Source organism: Notamacropus eugenii, chromosome 2 (genome assembly GCF_028372415.1).
Source record: "Notamacropus eugenii isolate mMacEug1 chromosome 2, mMacEug1.pri_v2, whole genome shotgun sequence".
NCBI classification, from domain to species: domain Eukaryota; kingdom Metazoa; phylum Chordata; class Mammalia; order Diprotodontia; family Macropodidae; genus Notamacropus; species Notamacropus eugenii.
The window spans coordinates 361,249,365-361,273,040 of NC_092873.1; the positions used below are offsets into that span (position 1 = coordinate 361,249,365).

Consider the following 23,676-nt stretch of genomic DNA (forward strand, 5'->3'; position numbering starts at 1 on the left):
TTTCCTCCATAGGGCTGTGTAATGCCTCCTGACTTCATTTCATCTTCCTTAGGGAAAGATCAGTAATTTCTTATGTAAAAATCTGAATTTTCCTTGTCTCTGCCCTAGGCCTATGAGCTTTCTAATGGCTAATCATTTATACATAGGGTGTTCTCTCAATCACACGAATGTTTATTAAGTGTCTGCTCTAAGTCCAGAGTGGATGATAGGCATGAAAGACATGAAAGGCAAAATCCTGGCCCTCAAGTAACTTACATTTCGGTTGGAGAAACAAGCCTGAGATATTTACAATAAACAGAAAAGCAAGCTATTATGGCTAGTTGTCAAGTAGAAGAATCCCAACAAGAAAGGAAGGATAGTGAAGTTCAGAATATCTGGTAAGAGGTTTTTGGCTCCATGAAAGTAGTGACTCTTGAACGGGATGTTTAAAGTCTTATAAAGAGAGAGGATTTAGGTTATAGGGAGTAAAACAAACTATTGTCAGATAAATTAGAAGTGGGCACTAAGTGAGAGAAAAGATTCAAAGATTCCATATAGGTTTCAAGCCTGGATACCTGAGACAGTGAATGCTTGTATCATTGACAAAAAATAGGCAAGTCCGGTCACACTGGCAATTTCAGGAAGATCAGGGATACAGGTCTAAACAACCTTAAACTGGAAGGCAATGCAAAATATCCAGCTATAAATGTCGGCATAAATAATTGGAGTTCAGCAGACAAATCTAGGTTAGAAATATAGATTTGAGGGTCAACTGCATAAGAGTATCAGAAGATATGAGAGAGAGTTAATTATCTCAAAAAGTGGAGAAGAGAGTTGGGGACTAACTCCTGAGCGGAATGCCCACATCTGAGGAAGGAAGAAGAAGAGATTCTAAAGGGAACTATAATAGATTACCACTGGAGTAAAAAGTGTACAACTGTATCATGCTATCATGAAGTCCAAGGAAAGGGAGGCTTTCCAGAAAAAGACTTTAAGTCAATTTATGTACCCTTTCTAGAGTCCAGCTATTATTAAGCAAAATTTGATGACTAGAAAATGGACCCTATCAGATAGCATTGAAGAGTTAATAAATGTTTCATCAAAGATGTCCTAGAGTTTAGGAATTAAATGTCATTGTTCTTTAAAATCAGGAAGCTTTTATTATTGCTAGTTGGCTACTTTAGAACAAGTTAAAGTATCTTTCTGGAAATATAGTAAGATTCAACTGTTTCCCAGATAATAAACTATTCTAAATTTCAAAGGAGCTTTAATATAAACTAGAGTGAATTTCTTTAAATAACGGCGTAAAAAGAGTCTAGAGACTTACCTCTGTGTGTCTTTGATGTAGTGCATTGTATTCTTTCTTCAACTCTGATTCTCGCTCCTCAAGTCTGCTAACTGAAATGGAAAAAGACAGACAGATCAATATCACCAAATTATACAAAATTTATCTGGAAAAAAGCCAATCTTGAAGTCAGAAATCAGGTTTACCAACCCCTCATCATCTCTGGGACCCAATATTCTAGTTAATTTCCATGAAGAATTGAGTGATCTAATTTCTTCATCCTTAATTTAAAATCCGAGAGAAAAGAAACTATTTTTATAAACTTTTCCTTAGGATTCATTTTCTTAATGTAATTTACTATAAAATAAGTCATTGGCTTTGCCATGTACTTAATGCCTCTGAAAAGAAAATCAACTGTTTTATCAAGCCATTCTATAAAATCCCTATGGAGACCTCCCTGTCATAACTCAAAAAGCAAATAATGATATTATGAACACCAGAAAGTCATCTTTATTCATTATGCAATGATACCTGAAAGTATGTATTTTTTTACAAGCTCTTCTTCTCATGCTTTACACGATTTGCACTTATCCTCTTGCAAATTTGGCTCCCTCTGCTGGTGCTTTTTGGTAAATGCATTATACTTCAGTTTGGTCATGTGATACTATGGAATGTTTCTCAAAAATCAAAGTTTAAAAAGAAAAACTAAACCAAAGGTATATTCTATTAAGTATTTGCACTATACAGAGGAAGACCTATAAAGAAAATAAATAGCCTGGCAGAATGTCTAACTTTATTTCATTTATTTTCAATCAATAAGAATTGATTAAAATTAAGTACCCTTTCCTAACATGGAATATTCCAAGTGGAGTCAACTTAACAAGAATTGATCAGACACCTGTGTACACACAGCATTATATCAAGCACTTTGGGGGCATAAAAGATTAAACTATGGTATTCAATTTAGCTAGGAAGGTAAGATGTATTCCAACAAAACAATTGGTGAAAAATACAAGCTAACATATATAAACAAATATCCTTATACAAGATATATGTTACAAGTCAAGTGCTACAGAAAAGCTCAGAGAGGGGGTGAGGCAATCAGAAAAGGCTTCCAGGATCAAAATGGGGAACAAGCAGTACCTTAAAAAACCTGGCAGGTAAGTAGAGTATTCAAGGTGACAAGAATTACATAAGCACAAGGATAGAGGGAATAGGCTGACATATAAGGGCAATACAGAGTGGCTTGGCAAGAGGAGAGTTTTAATGCTGGGGGGTAGTGGGAAAGGAGTTTAATAAGTTAGGAAGAGGATAAGATAAAAGACTAATCTGGAAACAATATGTCATTTGGATTGGAGAAGAAAAGATTTCAGCCAAGAAAACAATTAGTAGTGGTAACCCCTACATGATAGGGAGAGAGCCTGTATGAGGTTGATAACAGTGAGAATAAAAAGGATACAAATCTAAAAACCATTTGAGTGATGAAGATCTCAGAACAGGCATTTGATAAATGTTTGTTGAATTAAGGGGGAAAAATGGTGTCTGAAAGTCTGGAATATTGGGAGAATGGTTGTATCACTGAAACAAATGAGAAAGGGAACTAGTTTGGAAGACAAAGAGGTTTTTCTTTTTGTTTCCTATTCTGAACTTAAGAAATAAAACAAGTATTTCCATAACAAAGTAAAATAGAAAAAATGAGGATTGCACATTAAGCTACAAATTATATACAATTTGATTTTCCTTCTAAATATAATAAAGCTATCATGTAACTTTTTCCTCTCTCCCCAAAGATGGCTACCACTAGACAGACAGACAGACAGACACACACACACACACACACACACACACACACACACACATATTCTCATACTCTCTCTTTCCCCTCCCTTCTCTCTTAAAAAGTCCTTTTTAGTTTTTATTTTTGAGTTAATTTGGGTATTTATAATAGTCAAAGTGACTTGGCTACTCAAAGTTGTTAAAATACTATTGCTGTTACTACATACAACAGTCTCTTGGTTCTGTCATTTTGCTCTTCATTATTTCATCCAAGTCTTTCTATGTTTTTCTCAAATCATAAAGTTCATCATTTCTTACAGAACAGTAGTATTCCATCACAATTATATACCATAATTTGTTCAGCCATTCCCCAATGGATGATTATCCCTGCATTTTCCAGTTCTTTGCCACCACAAAGAGAGTTGCCATATATGGGTTCTTTTCCTTTTTCTCTAATCATCTTGGGAAACAGACCTAATAGAGGTATTACTGGGTCAAAGAGTATAGGCAGTTTTATAACTCTTTGGGCATAATTCCAAATTGCTCTCCATATAAAGAGGTTTTAAGTTCAGTTTTAGATACACTACGTTTAGGGTGATGGCAGGAAATCCAATTAGAAATGTGAAAAAAAAATGGTGCATGAGAGCCTGGAATACTGGGAGAATGGAAGTTATCACTGAAACAAATGAGGAAGATGGGAAAAGGAACCAGTCTGGAAGACAAAGAAGTTTTTAAGTTCAAGTTTAGATATGGTACATTTAAGGTGATAGCAGGGAAATCCAATTAGAAATGTGTTATAAGTAGCTTAAATTACAGGATTATATCTATGTAGAGAAGTCAGGCTCTACGAATCTGACATAGCAAGTGATAAAGATATAAAGAATAGATGAACTCTCCAAAGTAGAGAGCTGAAGGAAAGCAAAAATATGAAACAGCAGATTTTTACACTTAAAGCAAAGACAAAAATGGTCAGTGAAAGTGAGAAAAATAGAATAGGAGGAAAATTTTAAAAAGAGTGTTATGAAAACCAAGAGATGAAAGATTTCAAGAAAGTACTCTACTCAACCAGCTAAACTCAGTGCTTCTACCTCCTTTCCTTTCATCCTCTTCTAAACGTTTGGCAATCTGGCTTCTGACTTCATCATCCAACTGAAACTATTCTCCAAAGCTACCAATGAGCTTAACTTCCAAATTCCACTGCCTTTTCTCCAAACTCTCCAATTCTCATCCCTCTCAACCTCTTGGTAGCATTTGATATTACTGATCACTTTTCTCCTCTCACTGAGGCAGGAAGAAGGCATAATGGATGGAATGGAATGACTTGAGATCAAATCTGGCCTCATACACTTAACAGTTAAGTAACCCTGAGCTTAACTTAACTTCTCTCTGCCTCAGTTTCTTCAACTGGAAAATGGGGATAATAATAGCACCTACTTCCTAGGGTTACTGTGAACATCAAATGAGATATTTGTAGTGATTAAAACAGTGCCTGGCACATAGTAGGAGCTTTCAAAATGCTTGTTTCCTTCCTTTCTCTCTCAATCCTCCTTTCGTTTTCTTCCTACCTGTCTGCTACTTCTCAGTTTCCTTTATTGCATTTCATCCATGTCACTCCTACTCACTGTGAGTATGTCATAGGCCTTCTTCTTTTCTCTCTTTCCCTCTCACTTGTTGATCTCATCAGCTCCCAAGAGTTCAATGATCATCTCTACACAGATAATTCCCAGATCTATAAATGCAGCCCACCTCTCAAGGAGTCTCTTGAGCTGCAGTTCTGCATTACAAATAGTCTATTCAACATTTCAAATGGTCCAAAACAGACCTCATTTTCTTCCCCTTTTACTCCCAAACCATCCCTTACTTTCTCAATTTCCCCATGACTGTTCAAAGTGCCATCATCCTTCCAGTCACCATGTTTGCAACTTCAGCGCCATCCTTTAACACTTACTCACTCCATAGGTCCAATTGATAGTCAAATTCTGCCATCTATTTCTCAACAACATGCCGGATATACACGACACCTCCCCACCCACAGAAACCACCCTAGTTCAGAGGTTTGTCACCTCTTAAAATAGTGTCCAAAGTGGTCTCCCTGTCTCAAAAAGTGTCTCTCTATTCTAACTCATCCTCCATACAACTGACAATCTAATTTCCCTATAGTGTAGTCCTGACCTTACCCAAACTTCAGCGGTTTTCTATTACCTCTGGAATCATATATAAACTCCACTGCTTGGCATATAAAGCTCTTCTCAACCTGCCACTTCTTACCTTTCCAGGTTTCTCACATTTGAATCCTCTCCCTAACTACAGTCCAGCCAAACTAATCTGACTTGCTGTTCCTCACACAGAACATTCTACCTTCCATCTCCATGACTGACCCTCATGCCTCTCCCTCTCATTTCCCCTTTTTAGAATCTCTGATTTTCTTCAAGACTCAGTTCAAATGCCACTTTTTGTAACAGGCCTATCACAATCTCAAATCACTCACAGTGAGAACCTGTAAAGACCTTAGCCTAAAACGGCCAGAGTCTCCCACTGCATCCTGGTCCATCTCCAGTTGTTCTGATAAATATCTGGATACTAGACCCACATGGCTCTGGAGGAGAAAAAGAGTGGCGGCCTTGCACAGCCCTTCCTCACTCAAATCAGTCAATTACAAGTCATGTCATCATCTCCCTGATGTCATGGTTGTCTTCAAAAACCAAAGACAAACACAACAACAACAATCACAGTCTCACCAGCTGTTAGTGCTTTCCACTATAAGGTTAGATGCTCTCTAGATGTCCTAAATGTAGCTATTTACATACATCTACCCTCAAGTCCATGAGAAGAATGTAAGCTCTCTAAGGATGTGAACTGTTTTTGGATTTTTCTTTGCATCCCCAGAGATCAGAACAGCGACAAAACTGACTGCCTGAAGGGAGTGATTAATACTATTAAATATAAAGAAAAGCAAGAGGATGCTAGCCCCCAAAAAGATCAATGGATTTGACATGGAAACTATCACTGCAATGTTAGCTAAAGGAGTTTTAATGGAATGGTAGAAAAAGGAGCAAGGTAATAGGGGAGTAGTATGTTAAGAAATAAAGGTAGACATTTCTTTGGAATTGGGCAGCAAAAGAAAGGAGAAAACCCAGAATATTAGAATGGGTTTCTGGGTCAAATGAAAAGGATTTTTTTTAGTAAGGAAAACTTTTTTATGTCTGAAGACAAAGGCAAAAGGAGAGGAGCTAGCAGAGAAAAAAAGTGAAGGAATATTCTGCCTTAGGAAAGACAAAGGGCTTAGGATTTACATCAGACATGAAGAACAAAGCTATTCCTCTGAGAAGATAGAGGACTATGAAGGTCAACTATAAAGGAAAGAACAGTGTACTAATACCAATGATATCTTAATTGTCAAATCCAGTAGCCTTTTCTCAATCCTCATTTTTCCTGACCTCTTCGCAGCATCTAACACTATTGACCATATCATGCCATCATGGATACTCTTTCCTCTCTGAATTTTCACAACAATGATATCTCTTAGTTTTCTTCCTACCTGTCTGACCACTCCTCAATCTGGATCCTCCCCCTTACTGTGGGTATACCCCAAGGTTCTATTCGGTCAAATCTATTTTTCTCACTTGGTCGGCTACAGATACCCAGCTTTAGTATCTCTCGAGAATCAGTTCCATGTCACCAACTCTTATCTCTTGGATATCCGTAACTGTATATCCTATAATCACTTAAAACTCAACATGTGAAAACAGAACTCATTATCATATCCCCAAAATTCGACCTGCTTTCAGACTTCCTTGTTTTGTCAAGAGCACCACCATTCCATCAGTCATTAAAATTCAAAACCATTCAAGATCTCAGAACCACCCTCAATTCTTCATTCTTCCTCACACCATATATTCAGTTAGTTACCTAGTAAAGTCAATTCTCACATCTGCCTCCTCTATGTTTACATGGCTACCACTCTAATCCAGGCCCTTATCACCTTTCATCTGGGCTACTGCAATAGCCTCCAAATTGGTCTCCCTGTCTCGTCTTCCCATCCAATCCATTCCTCCATGTAGCCAAAATGATATTCCAAAGTACACATCTGACTGTTGGGGGTGTAAGCTCAATTTTCACGTGGACAGTCTTGGGCAGGTAAAAGTGAGGACCTCTAAACCTCAGAGTTCTCACGAGGCCCCTCAGGGAACATCTGGGGATTGAGGCGTGAAACACGGGCTATCTCGTGCATTTCCACCTCTTCTCAGTGGGAAACTTGCTGGAGAGAGCATCCCACCCTTGAGATTGGTCCGTGGTCTGAGCACACCTGTTGTTAATTAGCTAGGGGCTAAGAGCCCGCATGGTATTCACATGCAAACTATGCGGCAGGAGAGCTTAAGGAGGGACAGGAAAGCCTCAAGGTCCTTTTCTGGCTGCAGGGTCCCCTCCGGGGGCTCTTCTGGCTGCGGGGTCCCCTTTGGAGGTCCCTCCCCTCTCTTCTTGCTGCGGGGCCCTTAGAGGGAAGAGGGTCCCTACCCTCTTCCGCTACCATCCTCTTGCTGTATGATCCTTGCCCCTTGGGAGGAGGAGGATTCCTCTCTCCTGAGGAAGAATTCACCCTGCATATGGATATGTAACTAAGACCCTGAATAAAGCCTAACCTTTGTTTGACTCTGGAAAGTCTCTTCTCTCAATACGTTTATCCGGTTGGCCTCCGAAGACCTGCAAAAGGTGAGTAGATTCAGGTAGCTCATCGGCCTCTAGGCCAAACATCTGACCATATCACTCTCTCACTCAAAAAACTTATTGCACACTTTACTCACCTTCCTAGTGCAGCCACAGGCAAAATTCCCTAAGGTCTAGAATACATTTCCTTCTCCCTTCTGCCTCTGAAAATTCATAGCTTCTTTCAAAGCTCAGCTCAAGCACTATTTCCAACATGAGTCCTTTTAACTTTTCCCAGCTGTTAAGTGCCTCTATCACTTGCCTAGAAATTAGCTTATATTTACTTTGGGTATATTTTGTACTTACTTATATTTACATATGTTATTTTCCCTGGTAGACAGCCAGTTTCTGAAGAACAGGAACTATTTCCTTTGTCTTTGTATCCCGGGAAGCTAGCATAATGTCTGATCCGTAAAAGATGTTTTATAAAGGCTTGTCAATTGTAACTGGGCAAATTAGAGGCTTGATTTTCTTAGTGAAGCAGTATCTTCTAAAGTTTAAGGTTAGACGGGAAATTGTAGTTTAATGAAAAAGGTGGTCTCTGCCACCCTTGGCAATAAGCCAATTGGATCTGAAGAACTGCCGAGTATCCAAGTATCTACCAAGGTGAAGAAATTTTAGAGTAAGATCATTAACTCTGTATTCCTTTATTGAAAACAGAGCCCATATTCTATCTGATATTTGGTTCCAAGTATTTCATAAGTATCAAAAAAAACCTGTTAGAAGGGCCTATAGGTTATTATATCTCATGCAGAAATAATTCCTGCTATTCTAATCCATCATACCTTTTCCCTTTAGCACCTATCTATTCTGGTCTCAAACTCTTTATGCCTCCCTTCTCACACATCAAACAAATCTGCCAATTCATTGCCATGTGACATTCTTATAATCACCTCAAAATGATAAATGATGAACCACCTAACCATTCTCTTTCTCTCTTTTTCAAAATGTACATTGATCTAAAAAAATTATCTATACTGTCATTGGCATTAGCACATATTTTATATAATTACACAGATAATGGCAGCAGATAAGGAAGCAGCTAGATTGCTCAGTGAATAGAATGCTAGGCATATAAAAATAGGAAGACCTCAGTCCAAATGCAGCTTCAGACACTTAGTAGCTGTGTGACCTTAGGCAAGTCATTTAACCTCTGATTTTAGGGAAACAGGTGAATATAATGGAAGTGGAAATAAGAATGAGAACTGGGAATCTTAGAGGGTGATAAGAGAGCCATACAACAAATGTCAGTAGAGTATGATCAAACTGGAACAACTCCATAGCTTCTCCAGGCTGCAGAATTCTCTCAATTTGAAAACTCACAAATTTTCTTTTGCAAAGCAAGTTAAATTAGTTAAAGACCCTGGATCGTCCCTTTTTGGATGGTTAAGATAGAGAGTTTGAGTACCTGGCCCTATAATAACGAATTCTGTCTGTAGTCTCCTGAATGCCAATAATGCCAGGAATAAAATTTCTAAAAGAAATGGTTTTGGTGGACTGCATCTGCCACCATCAAAACTCTTAGAGAATAGTTTCTTCTCCCTTATAGGTTCTCTGAATTATTTCCGATCAGGGCACCCATTTTTCTGAGAAGGTCCTAGATTTGGTTTGTCTTTAAATAATTACAGGGAAATGGACATTCAACTGGAAGAAAGGGGATCTCTTTAGCTGACTTGGTGGCAATCTTGAGTCCCTATAAAGGTGAGGGGGGAGTCATTATCCATCCTCCAGAGAAAAAAGGTGGCAGCCCCTGAATTTAGGAACCTAAAGTAACAAAGATTTGTTATGTCCCCTAATGGGGCTCAAAGAAAACAAGGTTTTGGCTGGTGACACAGAGACTACTCAGTAGACAGAGAGGAAGAAATGAATCCCATTATCAACTTGGGCCTCAGGATAAGTTGCATGCAAGAGTTTTATGACGTCTTTGCTACAGATGAACCTGATAGTGTGGGTGGGGGTGGGAAAGTAGGTCTCAGTGGCTGTCAGAGGTGTTGTCACTGGTACTGTGACCTGGAAGTTAAAGAGTTTTTTAGCAAAAGTTTTAGGGTTCTATAAATGCTGAAAAGTGCCACAAAGAATTTTTGGGACCTTGCCACCAACTGGTGATATATGGCAGGAGTGATGCTTATTGTACGAGGTTGGAATAGTCTCCCTTTCAAGAGCTTGTCTTCAGGATTTGGCTGGTCCAGAGAAATGGGGCTTGTGCCAATGGTGTTGCTTATTACCTTATTACCTTAAGCATAAAAATCTCAGACTATGAATTGGTGCTAGAACTTTAATGAAATTCCTAAAACCCTTTGAGGCAACTCTCTGACCCAGCATTGCCAGACTGACAAATGCAGACACAGAAGGGAGCAGTGAGTCTCATTTCATTTCAATTGCCCCTTTTAATCTTCTAAATAAATTTATTTTTATTGAATTTTATGGTATATAAGTGTTTCATTACATTCCAATACTGTGCCTGAATCACTGGCCTGGCTTCTGAGCTAGAGCCCAGAACATGTCTCAAATATCGTTAGGACACAAATTCTGAAATTCAAACCTGGTATCTTAAAGAAAGGCAAAAATAAAAATGGCTTTGATTCAATTAGGACTCCACCCACCCTGTACAACCAAACTACAAATCTGAGTTCTCCAAGTTTTCCTACTCAGTGCCAACTGTTTTAAAACAGATGGTAACAAAGTCAGTTTTATGAAACAACAGGAGATAGAAGCAATGAGACTTTCAATGTCTAGAAAATAACTTTTAGTAGAGATAAGTGCTAAGAACTTGGTTTCACTTATTTTTGCTATCTGAGAAAGATTTTGTTTTCAGTTATGGAATTCTAATTGTGGAAAGAGCCTGAAAAGTCACCTAATTCAACCCTCCCAGTTTTATAGGTAAAAAAATTGAGGAGCACAGTGATCAGGTGATTTACCTTATGTCACACAGCGAGTTAATATAATTGCTTTTAGTTTCTTATGAAATGATAAATTTTGGAACTGAACTTAATTTGGAAAAATGTCTATTGCATGCAGAAAAGTTCATCTGCCAAATTCACAATGACTAACTACCATGTTTAGTTTATGTTCTCTATACAGCCTCATGTTTATGGTACAAAAGAAAATGTGAGCTCAAATGACTTAGCTCATTTATCTGTAACATTACAGTCAAAAAATACCTAACAAAAATGTATGAAGGTAATCGAGTCACTGGTCTTTCCTAGTGCCAACCTTCTCCCAGAAAAGAAACTTGGAAAGAAGCTTGTAATTATGGCCCATAGAATTCTGCCCACCTATTAGTTATTTCAGGGGCTTCCTTTTATAGTACAAATATCTGACTAGAAATATCTGGGTCCCTAAAATCCAAAAAATCACTTTCAATAAAAAAAGAAATTCTGACACTTCAATGTTAATTTAGCGTGTTGTGTAATTTTTCTTTTCCATGTGCAAATGTTCTCAAGAGTATGTTAAACTCCAGAAGTCAGATGATCAGCATTGCAATACTTGTGTCAGCAGGACCAGGTCAGATTCCACAGCTGAGCACTCATAACTAGCCACCAGCTCTATACAGACAATATCAATAGGCTAAAAAGTAAAAAGATCTTGGTAAGTGAAAATGAATATGGTATCATTCTACTACCTCTAATATAAACAATACGTTTCCTGCTCCCTTGTCTCAGAAAAAAAAAAAAAGGAAAGTCATGTCTAGCTACTTTTAAAAAGTAAACTCATCAGCAGTTGACTTATTTATAATTAGCCATGAAATCTGTCATTTTTATAGTGCCATACAGAAATGCATAAAACTTAAGTTATCATATCAACCTATAAGTAAGAGATTAATAAATATTAATTGCTAGGAAATGACAACTAAGGATCAAATTTAGCGCCATTTATGCAGTCATTTACCTTAAGACCTCAGTGAGCCTAACAACCATTCAATCTTTTATAGGGCAACAGTAAGAAGTAGTGCTCCCTTACTATGAAAGTTGAGATGAAAGGAATTCTGTTAAACATCTCACAAGGAAGAAAAAGGAGAAAATCTCTAATTCCCTCTCAGGTTTGCATTTCAGTGTCTGTTCACTCCCAGCAGATTACCTCCAGAAAAGTGGGCACACTCCTGGTTGTGTGTAGCTTTGAGATCAAAAGACTCTAAGAATATCACCGAGCATCACCATCTAGATCACTCAGAAGCTATTCTTTAAGCTAAGTATCAAGAGCATCTGATTTGAGATACTATGATTGTAACTATAAAGATAATTCTAACTTTGAAAAAGCCCTTCCTCTCCTCCACCCATCCTACCCCTTTCCCTATAATTAGGAGCAAAGGTACATATCAAAAGATATACAAAGATTTAGAAAAGGTCCCAAAGGAGATACTGCTGTTGAATATACATACAATATAGAAGTACTATTAGCTTCATTATATCAATATAATAAACCTAAAGTCCAGTAAAAAAAAATTTCTAACAGAATAATTCCCACATAACTCAAACCACTAAAGAATCTCATTGAAAAACCTAAAGAATCTCACTACCTGGGTTCTTCAAAATAAGGTACAACCTGAGATTAAGCAGAAACAGAATTATAGCTTCATTCCACCTATCAAAAGTTGAAAGATCTGACTTATAAAAAATATCCACAATTTTCTGAACAAACCAATTCATCTAAAAACATTTTTTAATAGAATGGAGAAGACAGTGGATGGATAATAGAAACTAACACATTTCATAGCCGCAAGAGAAAATGTTGCCTTCTTTCCAAATTATCCTGCCACAATATTGTGTGACAAGAAGGGGGTGGTTAACAGGTGGGGGGAGGTCTCATCTCTCCAAAGAACAGGTGGATCAAGTTAAGACAGGAAGAGCTACCTGCTCTGCCTGCTCAAAATCAGAGCTTACCTCCTTAGATTGATGGCCTTTGCCAAGTTTGGAACACCTTCCATCTCTGTTGTCTTCTGCCCAATCAGACTGCTGATAGGCCTATGGGGGAAGAAAGAGAAACAGACCTGCTAGAAAGCCAAATCCAACTTATATGCCTTCTCAAAATCATCAGTTCTTACTATTTAAGGAAGGCAGACAATCCAGCTGTTACTAGGCCTCACAGGATTGACACAAAGCCTTTCAAAAGTTTCTCCTTGAACAATTTAGCATGAAATGCTCTAAAAATTAAAGAAAACTCAAACCAAAACAAAACAGTACTTAAAAAACTAAACTCAGACCCAAGTCCTCTATGCAGTATGTAACCTAAGGAAAAGTGATTAGACAGACTTTATAAAGTATAATCTAATGATGCAACCTTAGAAACAATAAATACTCAAAAAATGTCTGCACAGACTAACAAATCAGATTCTTGGAAATGATTAGACAATGTCAAAGAATCAAAATTGAGAGGGACCTCTATAGAACACATGATCCAGTCCCTCTGCTTTTAGAAAGATAAGTGTCCAAACTATCTAGAATAGAAGGTGGATTAACTTTTCTTCTTGAAGCTCTCCAAGTCTGAAGATTCCACAACCTCCTTCAGTAGTACAGTCCAGTTATTAAAATCACCTTAATGATAGAAAAGAACCTTTTTTATGACTAACAAAACTCTCCTTCACTTTATAGTATAAATCCTCTTATCTCCAGTCTTCCACAAACATACAGAACTGCTTGGCATCATCCTCATCCAAAATCTTCATCTATTTGCAGTAACTAAATCATCCCTTACTCTTATCCATTTATGGCTACACAACCACAATGCCTTCAAACTGTACTCATAGAACAACTTTCCATACAAAAAGCTTTGGCTTTAAGTCCTCTTCATAAATGAGGACTTTTCCTTCCCATTTGAGGCACAAAGACTTAAATGTTCAAAATATGACCAGACTATCTTTTCAGCAAGCTAATAGTAACTAATAAGCAGTTAGTTAAGTTTCTTCAGAATTTTGAAATCATTATCACCAATTTTCAATGATCAGCATATACAGGACAAAAAAAATTAAGTCTTACTTTATAACAAGTACTGAATATATAAAACTTGAAGCTGAATCAGAATTATAGATTGCAGAATGCAAAAGCAACCATGACCAAGATTACATATGTTATCCAATAGGGAAAAAAGAAATAAAATTTGGTCTCACATATCAACATAATTTCTATCATACCCCCACATATATGCAGACACACACATATCCAGCTCAAGATTAAAAAAGAAACTGTCTTATAAAGCAACTGTCCATTCTATTCCTCCAGTGTATTTTAAATTAGGGTATACATTCGCAACAGTCCTAAGGTTGTTTCACATAAAATGTAATAATTTCAGAAATATTCAGTATTTTGTAGAACTAATTTTTATTACATAGCCATGAACAAAAATTTTAATTAAAATAGAAGATGTAAGCCATAATATTAGCCAGTGCTTATGTGGCTACAACAGACAAATAATATATACTTGAAAATTTTAATTTCTGAAAAAGGTTTAAAAAGTCACCAATTGAAACTGGTAGAAATATATGAGTAAATAAATTGAATAAGGTTAGCTTTACAGAAAAAAAAATAATTCTAAAAGAAATTTGCAAATATGACTAAGGCACTTCCCCCCAAATTTACCTAAAAGTATGAGTATAAAATAAGGTATAGTCTAATTAATTATGGGATAGCAAATGCTACTTTCTCCATGTAGCCTTTCTTGAATCCTCCTGGAAGAAAATATTCTGCTCAATGGAAATAAGTATTCAGGTCCACCTGCTATTTCTCTGTGTTAACTGATAAACTGTCATTTTAGTTCAACAACTGTCTTTTGCAAATGAATTAAGTTAGTATGAAGGCAAACTTGATAAAATCATGTTCCTGACTTCTTTCAAGCACCAGACCCCTGATAACACTACTAAGGTGCTAAGGACACACACAGTTAAATCCTTACCTGAGCATCCACCCACAGAATCTCTCTTTTCAATTATGTTCAGTTCAATTAAATACTATAAAAGAGCAGGTAAAACTTTATGTAGGCCAAAAGTTAGGGAGAAGAGTTAACCTCTTCTTAAGTATTAAAAAGACATATTTTGGGAAAGAAACATTTAAGTGTAAGTTTTCAAGCCCTTAAGAATTAACTCCAATATAAAAATAAATCATTACCTAAGTGAGTCAATTTTTCATCCCTCCAAGTGAACTTATTAGACATATCTATTACAGATGCAGTGCTCCTATTCCTTTTTTAAAATTTTCATTGCATCTACTTTCTGATCTTTTGGTAGGTACAAAAGAAAGGTGTGAATAAATGATTCTCATTTGTGGCAGAGTCTGCAAGTAATTCAGTTTTGAAAATTAAAAATATTTCTCTCTACAGTGTTAAGAGTATAAATTACATACATGAAACCAATCATCAGTTTCTGCTCTACCTAGGAGTGCTAATCCTAAATGGTCTGTCCCTACACGTCACAAAATAACATTCTAGCCTCTGGGGCAACAGCAGCTACTGTCTTAGTCATAATAAAAATACTAAATACTAAAATCAAAACTTCTAGATAAAATATACTATATTATATACATATACATATATATAGTATATAAAAATATACCATATCCAAAGCAAAGTAATGCAATATGGAAAATGGATAAGAAAGAAAGGACAGAATACAAGAACCTACCAGAAATGAATTTCTCTAAAAATTATAAACCATTTTAAATTTCAAAAAAAATTTTTCTTGATTCTAATAATGGCTTCTCACTGAAATAAATGAAAGGCAAAACTTGGGCAAAAATCTAAATACAACACCCTCCTCCACAAAAAACAACAGATCTTTTATCCAGAGTGAACCACAAGAAAAAAATAAATAAATAAACCACCAGAAATATAATCAATGAGATGATTCCTCCGAGAGAGAAAAGGAGAAAAACACCCCTGGTCTCCCCTCCCTGTCCTAGAGGCTACTGTGATTGCTTTAGATTCCAATCTCCAAAGAAGTTTCTGATACCACAGAAGGATGAAAAAAGGAAATCAACCATGCTCACTATATTAGAAATTTACAGCTATTACCCATTTGATAAACGTTCAAAGGATATGAACAAACAAATTTCAAAGACAGAAATCTCAGCTATCAACAGCCATGTGAAAAAACGCTCCAAATCACTGATAAGTAGAGAAACACAAGGATGACAAAAAGGTAAAGTGACATGTTGAAGAGGCTATGAGAAAACAAGTACATTAATGCACAGTTAGCAGAACTGAGAATTAGTCCAGCCACTCTAGAAAGCCATTTGGAGCTATGACCAAAATGTCATTAAACTGTACATAGCTGTTGACTCAGGAACACCCTACCAGGTTATGCCCCAAAGAGATCACAAATAAGAGGAAAAGGACCCTAAGTGCAAAAATGTTTATAGCAGTTCTTTTTCTGTGGTGGCAAAGGACTGGAAAATAAAAGGGTACCCTTCAACCACAAAAGGATAAATAAATTCTGGTCTGAACAAATTATGATCTATGAATTTAATAGAATGTTATTGTGCTGTAAAAAATAATTACAGAGATGTTTTCAGAGAAAGCTGGGAAAACTTATATGAACTGACATAGAGTAAAATGAGTAAAACCAGGAGAATAATTTATACAACAAGAACATTGTAAAGACAACTCCAAATGACCCACAAACTTTTAATCAATGCAATGATCAACATGATTCCAGACGACCAACAAGGAAGCATGCTACCCACCTCCTGATAGAGGTGACTGAATCAAAATGCAAAATGAGCTATATGTTTTTCTACATGACCAATAAGGGAATGTTTTGCTTAACTATGCATGTTCCAGACAAGGGCTTTGTTTCTTTTTTTTTTTCTTTAATTGAGGGAGGCAGGAGGAAAAGGAAATAAAGGCTTGTCAACTTAAAAAAAGAAAAGTTTAAAAAATAGAGCACAAACTTCTTTTATTTCTGTCTACTGCTAGGGCAAGACTGTTCTAATTCTTTTCAGGTTACTAAGAATCAGAAGAGAAACAGGAATATTGAAAAGTTATGTAAAAGTTACATCTGACAGTTAATTCTGCTTCATGCATGTATTTCTTGTCTCCTCAACAGACTAAGCTATAAGAGAAGATATCATATCATATACTTATTTTGTATCCCGATGGCATCTAGGCACATTATCAGTATGGAAGAAATTGAACTGAATTCAAACAAATACATGTTTTGGTCTGCTTTGAGGCAGAATTTATCTTAAAAATCAGTATTCATTCATGTTCAAAATATCACTAAAAACAAAAATTATTTTCTAAGAAAGTATCCTCCTTCGTTCCACTAAAAGTGACAAAGATGGTTTCGAACTCTCTCCATAATGAAGTTAGGATGAGGAAGCTGGTTGAAAACTATCTCAAACATGCTCCAGAGACTTCCTCAAGATTAAATGGAAGTGAGCTACTAATTGAAATTTTCAAGAAATATAAAGCAGTGACAAAAGGCAATTTCCTATGATGAAAGTCAAGACCAAAACTCACCTCTCCTCCCCTCTAACTCAGCCAAAATAGAAACTAAGAGGGCAATCGCATCTCTAAAATTGAACTCTTCTTCTAACACACATAAATTCTAACAAATGCATTATGAAACCATCCTATCAACATCTGCATCAAATTGTGTTGTTATCCATTTGCCAAGGTAAAATAGGACAAATAAATCTAGTTCAGTTCCTATTCTAGTCTTACATCAATTTTCAAGTAACCAATACCTGAAGCCTAGATTTCTCCTTTTTGAATGCAAAAGTAGCCTTTAGGGGAGAATTAGAAATTCCATTGTGGTTAGCTTAGAGAACTTTTCAAAAGGAAATGTACCATAAGATATATTAATGAGAATGTCAGTCTTTTATGATTAAGGGCTAATAAGGCTGTGTACAAATATAAAAACTGATATTCATGTAAATGGAAAGGAATGGTTATATTGATACATAAATTCAATAAGCATTTATAAAGTACTTACTACATATAACGTACTATATTAGGTGCTGAGGATACAAAGACAACATGAAAACCGTATATGCCTTCAAGTCTATCGGGAGGATGTCTCCTATATGCAGGTAAATAATAACAATCTGAGAGTGGAAAGAATACTGACAACTAGAGGCATTAGGAAATGATTCATGCAAGTCCTCCTGAACAGTTCAATGAAGGAAACTAGGAGTATGTCTAAGAAGTCGAAGTAAGGAGTGAGTCAATTCCAGCCATGAGTAACAGCCTACTCAAAGGCACAAAAGCATATGGAATACCAGAGTTGGAGGTAAGCAAGTAAAACAATTTGACTGCAACAAGAGGACAAAAAGGAAAGTAATATGAAATAAATCTGCAAAGGTAAGCTGAGCACGTCTCTTCTTATGTTTCAAACACATTTTGACTCTCAAGCTCCCTTTCACACTGCCATTTTGGGAGCAAGTAAGAATGTTGCTCTTCTCTCCACCTCTAGAAGCAATAGCAAATGTGTAAGCATATGCTGGCATAGACAAGGCTAAAAGTGGACTTCAAGTTTTTGGCTCCCTCTTCCGCTTTGTGTTTTTTCTTTGATTAGAGGTGACCCGACAGAGACCCAACCTTGGCAGAAACCTCATGAGTCTGAAAGGTCAGAAGAACATAGGTCTGGGCACTAGGTGCCATGCAGGAAGTTATTTTTGGCACATATTTTCAGAAGAAAAGATGACAATCTCAAGAAGGATGAATCCAACCCAAAACCTAGTCTTGCAAAAAAGATATGGACACTGATTTGCTTCAGTAATGTAGAGCTGAAATGAAGGTGAAATGCCTGTTCAGCAGCCTGAAGTGTCTTATATTTTAATATTTTAAGTATAAATCTCTCAGAAGAGTATAATTGGAATAATGGGTTACTGCATGAGGCTTTAAGTATTTGTCAGGGCATAAATGCTAGTCTTTTTTGCTATAAGCATATCCTTTGCAAAAGAAAAAATTAATAATTGCCCCATTTGGGGGTGAGGGGGGACTGGAAGGGAGAGACAGGTTGGATCAGATTACAGAGATTTAAACACCAACTTGAATACTTTTCAATTTATCCAAGGGATAGTAACAAGAGCCATCTTTAAGCAAGAGAAAGATATGGTCAGATCTATGCTATAGAAAAATTATTTTGGTAGCTGTATGAAGGATGGAGAGGATAGAGAAACTACAATCTTAAAAGTACTTGAGCCAATAGTGATGTACCAATAAGATGGTCAACCACAATCTGTAAGTTAGGTAACAAAGCACTGTAGAGACCAGGTAACAATCAGCAAACAACCCATAAACAAAGTCTTTGCTAGTGCAGTGACTGTACCAAGACTGTAGCATGGACCATCATTGTGTAATAATAACATATTAGACTACAATTATGTGAAGAAAAATCTACAGGTCAGTAACACTGTCTTTTAAAACAAACACACATACACACAGCAGAATTAAGAAAATCTGAAAGCACAGAAAATTGTTTTAAAGATGGGCCTTTGTTTCTGTGAGAAGTTTGGGATCATTAAAGGAGTTTTCCAATTTGCCAGTGGCAACACAGCTTGCCACTTCTGTCTTACTTAAATTCTGGACCTAACTCACTATCCATTTGTACTATCTGTCCAAGATATAGACACAGAGAAACTCTCCAGGCTATACATCTGCACAAGACATTCTTTGATTCATTCTTCTGATTTCTCCTATGTGAATTGTTGAACCAAATTCTTAAGTTATAAGATCTCTTCCAGGCAGATGGAGAACTGCTCTTCAACTTGGATTTTGAACTTAGAGCTCAATATATGCCAATACTCTCCTGTAGGGAGGGGCAATAGAGATATGTACAGAGGTTATGAGTAGCCTGAGATATATAAACTTCAAAGAAAAATCAGAATAAAGGAAGTATAAGATCAAAAAAAAAAATGAGCTGATCACAGAGTAGATAAAGGACAGATAACAGTAGATAGAGTAAAGAACAGATAACAGGTAGACAGTCTGAAGGCTCCACTGTTATCATTTTGATTTTTAGATAAAGCAAGAAAGACCCTTCCCAATATGGCAAGCCTAGATCTTCTGTAGAAGTTATAGGAGCATGTGGACAAAAGCCACACAGATGGCAAGGCATGGATGGGTTGCAATCTGCAAAATTGGAGGAATATTCAAATTGATGTGCTCACAAAGCTATAAGTCTGAATAGATCACTTATATTATTTCCTATAAGAGGGTGACACATACTGGCTATGACCCTGGGCAAGTCATTTCACCCTTGGGAGCTATATGGTCTGGAAAAATGTTATGGGTTTCAATTAAGTTCCCCAGGAAATACATTTAATTTTTAAAATTTTATTTTATTTTCAATTAAGACATAACTTGAAATCTGATATCAAACTGGTTTTATGTTATTCTATAGCAGAGATGAGGATTCTTTGTTAAGAGATAGGATAGATGAGAGGCAATTAAATATAGGAGAATACTAAACTTTGAGTCAGAAAACTTTTTAAGCTATGTGAACAGTAGGTAAATCACAACTTCTGAGCCTCAGTTTACAAATTTTCAAAATGTGGAAACTACCCTACTTCTCACAGGCTTGCTTCAAGGAAAGTACTATGTAGATTGTACTAAATGATTAGTTCATCATATATTGAGAATCATATGGAAATTGTAGAGGGGGAGAGGTGAGGAGTTGAGGGGTTTTTTTTTTTTCCTCCTCAAAAGTAAATGATTAAACCAAAGGAATTTTTAAAATAAAGGTAAACATAAAAATGTTACTCATTAGCTGTAATAAGTACTTTTAAATATATTTATTTCCCTCTATAACCAGTTAAGGGGCGGAGAGAGGGGAAAATGAAACAAACGTGATGAACAAGGAGAAAGTCAAAGAAAGAAAAGTAAAGTGAAATGTTATGATTCAAGATTCTTGAATTCTGTCTAACTCTTGACCACCTATTTCAGGCACAAAATATGTTTGCAAATTTTTCTACAAGTTCTTTCTTTTGGTGAATGCGATACCTCTTTATATGAAGTAGAAGGAATACATGAGGATTCATTCATTCACTCCTGCTTCAAAAAGGGAAAAAATGATTTACCTGCTACATTTATCACAGTGACATGTGAAATAAAATTCATAAGTCACCTATCAATTCTGTCCCTTACTGCTATCCACCCTTGGAAATTTTTGCATTAAAAGGAAATAAAATAATTCAGGAGTTGAGATTCTTTATTTTGAATTCTTAGGAAATGGGTCAAAATCTCAAAACCAAAGACTGACTTTTTTAGTTTCAAGAAATTTAGAATGAAGCAGAACCTATGAACTTAATGTATCTTGGAAGAAATGATCCAAGTGATTTTCTCTTATTCATAAAATCCTGGAAAGTTCAAAAGAATACCAAGTAATAAGAATAGCACAATATGACCTTGCAACAAAAAAAGTCAACAATTAATGTCAAAACTGCTGAAAAGCACCAGTCTCTTAATCTTGTCACATCTGTCCCATGAGCACAAAAAATAAAAAGCAAAGGCTTGCTTTTCTGGTCTCGCAGACCTTAGTTAGAATTGTCAATTTGGCGCATATACTTAAAAACATAGTCAAACGCCAGGGTGAGTCACAGTGTTATTAGATCCCACTTTTGACAGTATACTTATGAGGAGTGGTATTTTTACTTACTCTGGTCAGCATAGTTTTTTGCTTTGAGTTCAAGTTGTCTTGTTTGGGACTCTAAGGATTCCACTCGAGTTTGTAAGTCCTTTTTTTCCTGTTCTTGGGAATCTTCAAATTCAATAAATTTCTAATAAAGAAGAACATATATTATTTTCACTAAAGGAACTGAATGTCATTTAGATTTTTCAACTCCTGAATCCCTTGGTATCAGGGACCAAGGGTAAGACTAAACTCCAAAAAGATAAATTTTATCACTATGAACTTAAGCTAATTTTCTAGTTTCTTTCAAAATTTTCAGAAATGTAAAATAAATTTCACTTAAGGTACACCCATAATCTAATCTTTAAGTGTAAGACAAAAATATCACCAAACTTCAGGGCCTTCTTCTCTATACAAAAATAAGATCAAAAGAAGTAAATATACCCTGCTCCAAATTCAGCAACTACCATAAATCCAGAAGGATTCCTATACATTTAGCCATTTTCTTAACAGACTATAATTTTGAGCTCATCCCACCTACAAGACAGCACATTGCTGAGCAAAGAGTAGGTTGCTCAATGAATTTTGTTAAATAAATAAACAAATGTTATGATTGACAGGTTTACACCTGAAATATAATGAGAAATTCTGAAACATGGAATTAAAGTCCATGTTAATTATGGGTAATGCTGTGGAATTAAACTCTAGCTAAATCTATCTAAGAGCATAAAATTTTTACAACTTAAACTGACAAGTCCAAGAATTATACCTAATGGGGCCACCCTTTTATGAAGAACACACTTACTAACGAAATAAATTTGTGTTCAGTCCTTGGTGTAAAACAACTTGTCTTCAAAGAATTGTCATTTACTTTTTAAAAGGCAAAGATGATTAATACCAAAACATCAAGAAAGTTATTTTAAGATATTAGGGGAGAATTTAACTGAATTGCTTGAAGGCTAAAACCTACATTTCACAAAATATTCTATTAACTTATTCCCAATTTCTACATTTCAGAAAAAAAAAAACTGGAACAATCTCCAATACTTATTTTTAGTGTTCTGGCTGAAACTGAGTTAATGTAAACTATGTATAAGTCAAACCATGCACAATGTTTAAAATACAATGTTTAAAAGCAACACCAAGTATAAAACAGGCAGTGTGATAATCATCCTACCAGTCAAGATGACGCTTTTGATTAAGTACAGGTAAAACAAAATACATGGCAACAACGTTTCAGCTTGGATTTCCTTTTACATAATACCTCCCCCCCCAAAAATCCAACTTTTTCTTTTTAAATAGTGTTCCTTGTGATTTTCCTTTAGAAAACCAGATGATATAAGATCCAGATTACTCAACTAAAAGTAAGTTACATTTTAGATTTCTTTTGTACAAAAAATGTCACTTAAGAAATGGTATTTTACAAAGTGTTGAGTATGAACAGATAGCATTTATAATGGCTCTGCTACTTCTAAATACTGTATCATGGATGCATTACCTGTTCAAATTCTATGTTACCTCCCATCTGATAAAAGAGAAAATATTATGGAAATGTAGGCTTGTGTCTCTCTACTTTCTTTCTTAATTCTTCTGTCTGGATAAAAAAAAAAGGACAAGAATAATCTATAATTCTTTAGCCATCTATGCTATATCACAAATGGTCCCTAATACTAGAATCTAATGACACCATATAAAGAATCCCCAAATTTATCCTTATCTTTACCATCAATAAGACTCCTGGGAATCAGTATTTGAATCATCTTAACTGAATATAACCAAAAGGAAAAGAGATTAATAAAAGCCAAAATAACACAATAGGTTTATGATGACATGAGTAATTTACTTTTTCCTCAAACAGCAAGCTCTTATTTTCACATTTCCCTTCAAATAAAAGCTCTGTTAATTTGGAACTATACCCAAAGGGCTACAAAAATGTGCATACCCTCTGACCCAGCAATATCCATAAAAATGGGAAAGGGTCCCACATGTACAAAAACATTTATAGCAACTCTCTTTTGTGGTGGCCAAGAACTGGAAGTCAAGGGGATGCCCATCAATTGAGGAATGACTGAACAAGTTGTGGTATATGAATGTAATGGAATACTATTGTGTTATAAGAAATGATGAATAGGAAGACTTCAGAGAGGCCTGGAAAGACTTATATGAACTGATGCTGAGTGAAAGGAGCAGAACCAGGAGAACTTTGTACACAGCAGCAACCACAGGGTGCGAGGAATTTTTCTGGTAGACTTAGCCCTTCATAGCAATGCAAGGACCTAAAATATTCCCAATGGACTCTTGAGGCAAAATGCCATCCACATCCAGACAAAGAACTATGGAATTGGACTGCAGAATGAAGCTGACTATTTTC

General features: G+C 36.0%; 1 protein-coding gene across 5 annotated transcripts in view; it reads right to left on the reverse strand.

The window, feature by feature from the left end:
* SPAG9 (sperm associated antigen 9) overlaps positions 1–23,676 on the reverse strand; it is a 155,815-nt gene that overhangs the window by 108,133 nt on the left and 24,006 nt on the right. For 4 of the 5 annotated variants that reach the window (XM_072646704.1, XM_072646702.1, XM_072646708.1 and 1 more), the window contains exons 2-3: positions 21,333–21,453; positions 1,307–1,377 (exon numbers count right to left, since the gene is read on the reverse strand). In XM_072646704.1, the coding sequence (XP_072502805.1) occupies positions 1,307–1,377; positions 21,333–21,453 (192 nt within the window). Of the gene's footprint in view, positions 1–1,306; positions 1,378–21,332; positions 21,454–22,803; positions 22,868–23,676 lie in introns of those variants that run through there. The other variant, XM_072646705.1, reaches the window with a different exon arrangement.